General features: G+C 36.7%; 1 protein-coding gene across 2 annotated transcripts; it reads left to right on the forward strand.

Annotated features, from left to right (window-relative positions):
* Window positions 1-449: 449 nt before the first annotated feature.
* LOC18427645 (ARM repeat superfamily protein) lies at window positions 450-2,919 on the forward strand. Of its 2 annotated transcripts, XM_088849853.1 has the most exons (3): window positions 450-497; window positions 640-813; window positions 1,410-2,919. In XM_088849853.1, exon 3 carries the CDS (start codon window positions 1,472-1,474, stop codon window positions 2,831-2,833), a length of 1,362 nt encoding a protein of 453 aa, XP_088705979.1. In that variant the 5' UTR covers window positions 450-497; window positions 640-813; window positions 1,410-1,471; the 3' UTR covers window positions 2,834-2,919. The 2 variants fall into 2 exon arrangements, with proteins under 2 accessions (XP_088705979.1, XP_006836757.4); XM_006836694.4 differs by lacking the exon at window positions 640-813.
* The last annotated feature ends 2,736 nt before the right edge of the window (window positions 2,920-5,655 follow it).

Here is a 5,655-nt window from a genome sequence, read left to right on the forward strand (position 1 = left end):
AATGGTGCAGCGCTATATTTGTATACTGTATAACATACACACCTTAGGCATAATCATCGTCCAGTTCCACCGTCACCTTGGGAATAGATGGTGCAGCGCTATATTTGTATACTGTATAACATACACACTGTGTCCACTCTAAACACAAGCCATGAACGTCTACCTCAGCAACGTACGGCGGAGATGATAAGTGTTGCTGTCAAGTCTGAACTGTTCCTCAAAACGTATACTCATATGCACTGTCGGTTGACTAGGATGAATGGTGGATGGAAATCCAATACTATGATACACTAAATGTGTATATTAGTAAGAGAAAAAGTGAAGGGATAACGGCAATGCTCCCTTGCTCTCTAGCACTGACTAGTCAGCATTTTGTCATTGTCAGATAAGATGGCAGCAGTAGGGACCATTTGGTCACATTAAATGCATCCACTGCAGATTCTCTTCACGATCGAGAGAATCAATGGCGATTGCCTAGTGGATGTTCTTTACCAACGGTATTTGATTTTCCATTTTTATTGCAAATTTTTCATGAAAATTTCTGATAAAAATATGTTTAATGAATCAATGGCTCTTTTCTTTCTGTATCACTCTATTGGTGAGATGCTTATTTTGGACTACTGGTTTTTGGAACCCTAGGTTTCTGGAACGCAAGATTTTCAAGTTTTGAAACCGCAGATATCATCTAGTGAAAAGAAAAACAAAAAGAAACCCTAGGTATCAAAATTTGGAACGCTAGGCCTTTGAAATCCTGGGTTTTAAAGTTCTTTGACGCAATTTATGGAATTGGAGCTGATATAGTGTTCTGTTGAGGTAAGATTTATTACTTCGCTGACTGTTAATTTAGCTTTTGGTTTGTTGTGAGGGTTGGAGCTCAATTGAGGTTGTTGGGGAACTAGTAGCAGTTGTAGTTATTTAAATTAGGTTTTTTTTTCTCTCAAATCACTTCTGAAACTTTGATTTCATGTTCTTTTGAAGCTGAAATACTATTTACTTGGGGTGTTTTGTTCTCTCAGACTGTACTTTAGGATATATAATCTCTGTAAAGCAGTAAAATTTGGATTGAAATCAAAGTTTTTTCAGTAAATTGGAAAATGACTGAACAAGTGGTATTCATTATATCGGAACTAGCCTTTCTCTACTTTGAATTTGCAGTTTGTAAAGTGGCTTTTGGGTTTATTTTTCTTTTTTGTTTAAAATCAGGTGCATCTTATGTTGCTTCTAAAATTTTGGTTGTACACAGTTAAGGTAGTGAAAATGGACTTCTAAAGTTTGATAATAAAGAGCTTTTGTAGGTTTTCTGTGATTCCCATTTGTTTGGTTCAGCGATTCCATGAGATATTTGTATTTTTATCTAAATTCACAGGATATGGAAGATAAAATTCAGTGAATTGTGTTTTTTTATGCAGGTTTTCCTAAGAGCCAAGGCATTTTAGGGGTGGAAAAGTTTGTGGGTTTTGACCTTATTGTCATGGATTGGGAAAAGGCTTCAGATGCATATGGCAAGTTGATCAAAGATGGCAATGAGTCGATGAAAGTTAGAGCTACTATCGAGCTCGGGAAACTATCCAAAGATGCTCCGGAGGCCATTATTGAAAGAATAGTGCCACTTCTTGTTAATCTCTTAAATCTTTCTACTGGTGGTTCACAATTACTTCAAGAAGCAGCTGTTTTTTCTCTCAGATCTATTGCTCATCGATGTGATAAGTTCTGCATTTGCATTGGGGATGGTGGGGCTATTCCCATTCTTATGAGGTTGTTGTTGAACTCACAAGGTAGATTTCAGAGGTTGGTGGTAAAATGCTTAAGGGAACTAGTTATATGCACTCCCAGCAATCGAATTATTCTCGCTAGAAATGGTGGTCTCGAACCCATTCTTAACCTAATGTCATCTTCTTCGCAATATACGAAGCCCTATTTTGCAGAGATTTTAAGTTCATTGACTCTGTTAAGGGAGGTTAGACGGATAATTATCAATGTTGGGGGCCTTCTATCTCTCATTGAATGTGCTACAATAGGAATGATGGTTTCAAGAACAAGAGCTGCTCATGCACTTGGACTGTTGGGGATGACAAGAAGGTCGAGGAGGTTGCTTGTTGATTTGGGGGTTATCCCTGTATTGATCAATTTGTTACGAGAAGGCGATATGCCTGCAAAACTTGTATCTGGAAATGCACTGGGAATAATTTCATCTCATCTCGACTATCTAAGACCCATTGCCCAAGAAGGAGCTATCCCAATATTTGCTCAATTACTCGAAGGTTCTGAGCATATGGGTAAGGAAATTGCTGAAGATGTGTTTTGTATATTGGCTGTTGCGGAGGAGAATGCAGTGGCCATAGCTGGACACTTAGTTAGAATCCTTCAAGGGTCAAACGATGAAGCAAAAGCTGCAGCAGCTGATGTTCTTTGGGATCTTTCGAGTTATAAGCATTCAATATCAGTTGTTCGAGCATCTGGGGCAATTCCCGTGTTGCTTGAACTTTTGCAAGATGGGAATGCTGATGTTAGAGAGAAGGCATCAGGGGCTGTTGCCCAATTGAGTTATGATGAAGGGGACAGAGGAGCTTTGGCACAAGCTGGGATTATTCCAATCCTCATGAACTTGTTGAGAGAGGATTCGGAAGAGCTCAAGGATAATGCCGCCGAGGCGCTGATCAATTTCTCAGAGGACCCATTATTGAGAGACATGATATCGGGGGCTTTTGATATTCCTTCCTTTAGAAATATACAAGATAGGTTAGCTAGAGTTCAGTCATCTGATGAGCACACTGTTAGATCTTTGAGACTGATGAGCATTGAACAGTTCACATGGGATCCACAATTTGGTTAGTGGTTGTCATGTTATATTTTCTTGTGATACTGTTATATTGCTTGTTGATATATGGTTGTTCATATAAAAGCTTCATGCTTCCTTTACCTTGTTCCATGTTTTCAGAATGATCTCCTTTTCTTTGGCCTAATCTTGACTCTGAATTTGACCATGGTAAGGCAGCCAGTGTTTCAACTGATGCATCACTTATGCATGCTGTAGAACATCCTGTGTCATATTCCAATTTAAGCATTTAAAAGTACATAACATGAAATTACCAACATGTCCCTGCTTTAGTCTGTGTAAGTTTTCTGTCATGCCTGTGCTGATACCTTTTCCTATATGATTCAGCTTGTTGGGGTTCCTTTCTTCTTCTTTCTTACACTCAAGATTTCAGTGAAAAATATTGGGTGATAGGTTACATTTTTGCTGGGTCATACCTTCCTATATTTTATATACTGAAATCGTTCAATGATGTTTTCTTGATAACAAGTTGACTGAGGAAAATAATGGCAATTTGGAATATGCTACTTTCCCTGAGCATTCAAACTGGCCCTAAGATTATTCAAAAGGAGATGAAAGAGTTAAAATGCTATTAGAACCCTTCTAGTCCAACATTTGCATTTAAAGATTAAAATATAGAGACTTTTATGTTACAAATTTTATCTTTAATTGTAATGATCATTTGTTAAAGGCCATGCTTATATTTGCTGAATCTTTCTCCCCTTTCTACTATGTAATTTCATAAAAATATTATATATCCTTGTTTTTGTTATTAGTACCAATTTTTGTCAGTGATTATAAAAATTATGATTTTGAGGGCATGATGGGTAGGGAAGCTAGATTTATTTTAGAAGCTTTATAAATAGGATTTCATTTTAGAGATCTTGGATTAGGTAAGTTTATTTAATCTTTCTTTTTGTGGCAAATAGTTAATAATCTTTATCTTACTTTTGGTGGATATCGTATATTCTTTAGTGCATAATTGCTTTTAGAGGTTCAATGGTGTAGTTAGTTATGGTGCAGTTTATTATAATTGAAGAAGATCTCTAGTCTTCTCCTTAATGAGCCAAAGCACTCTCATTCCTGGCCAAATCAGAGAGGGCCACAAAGAAAATTTAATGACATAGGATATTTACATCTTTCATAGCGAAAGTTTGCCTGGATTGCTTTCATTCATAAATAATGTGTGGCGCATAGTGTGCAGTGTAGAGACAAATTCTTAGAAACACACACAAAACTTATAAGTGCGAGGTTTCAAAAAATGCTAGGCAGTCCCTAGGTGGCTGACCTGGCATAGGGTGCCTAGCACCTAGTTGGGTGCCTAGCACCTAGTTGGGTGCCTAGAACTTGAGGCACTTTGAGGTGACAAATTTTCATAAATAAGCATATATGTGCTGTACAAATGCACAAATAAGCAGATATTTGTTTCAATTTCGTATTTTCTTGCATTTATATATATTCTAACTAACTTTATGTAAATATATCCACATGAATGTTGAAAAATGTTTAAACCTTCAAATTTTTAAAAATTTAATGAAAAACATAAACAATTCCATAGTGTATTAGTCTCCAACTCTCCATACTCCCTACAGTCATACAATCATCGTACACAATAGTAAACAATAGTAAGTAAGGCTAAACTCAAGGCATATGATAATCTATATGGTAAATGGGGAATAAGAAAAGGTGAAAAAAATGTTTTCAAGTTGGCAAAAATGAGAGAGAGAGAAAGTGTAGGGATCTAGACTACATAAAATGCATTTAGACTGAGGATCAAAGGGTCTTGGTGAATGATGAAGATGTCAACAAAAGGTGGAGAAATTATTTTAAAAAATTATTAAATGACAAACACAATTGGAATACAGCGGTAGAAGTAACCGTTGACATAGATGAGGGCAGGGCGGAGGTCATAGATACATTCATAAGATTAGAATATCAAAAGTGAAAGAAGCGTTGATGATGATGAAGATAGGAAATGCTTTAGGACCAAATAATATCCTGATAGATGTTTGGTAGTGCATGGGGGAGATCGACATTGACTGACTGACCAAGTTGTTCAAAAAGGTCTTGAGAATAAAAAAAATGCTAGCCGAAATGAGGAAAAGTATTATGATACCTATTTACAAGAATAAATGATATATACAAAATTGTGAAAACTATTGTGGGATCAAACTTATGAGCCACACACTATGAAGCCATGGGAGAGAGTGATTGAGCAATAACTAAGGCATGAAACGGGTGTATCAGAAAGCCAATTATGTTTTATGCGAGGGATATGAACAATTGAGGCTATTTTCCTACTTGGCAACTGATTGAGAAGTTTAGGGCGAAAGAAAAAAACATCCACATGGTCTATATTGATCTAGAGAAAGCTTATGATAAAGTACCACAAGATTTAATTTGGTGGGTGTTGAAAAAGAAAAGAGTTCAGATACTATATGGACTTGGTGAGAGATATGTATGAGGGAGTGCTAACTAGTGTCTGAATAACTAGTGGAGAGATGGGTAAGTTTTATGTGACAATAGGTCTACATCAGGGGTCAACGTTGAGCCTATACCTCTTTGTCGTAGTTATGGAGGATTTAACTAGGCACCTGCAAGATGAGGAACCATGGTGTATGTTGTTCGCAGACAACATAGTTTTGATTAATGAGAAACAAAGTGGTGTCAACACATAGTTGGAACTTTGGAGGAATGCTTTAGAATCTAAAGGTTTCAAAATTAGTCGGACTAAGACAGAGTAAATGGAATGCAAATTTAGTAATAATAGGAGACGAGGAAGTAGTTAAGATTGACAACCAACTACTAAAAAGGACGTATTTTCGATATCTTAGGTCAAT

Source organism: Amborella trichopoda, chromosome 10 (genome assembly GCF_054954075.1).
Source record: "Amborella trichopoda isolate Santa Cruz 75 chromosome 10, AtrichopodaSantaCruz75HAP2 v2.0, whole genome shotgun sequence".
In the NCBI taxonomy this organism is placed as follows: domain Eukaryota; kingdom Viridiplantae; phylum Streptophyta; class Magnoliopsida; order Amborellales; family Amborellaceae; genus Amborella; species Amborella trichopoda.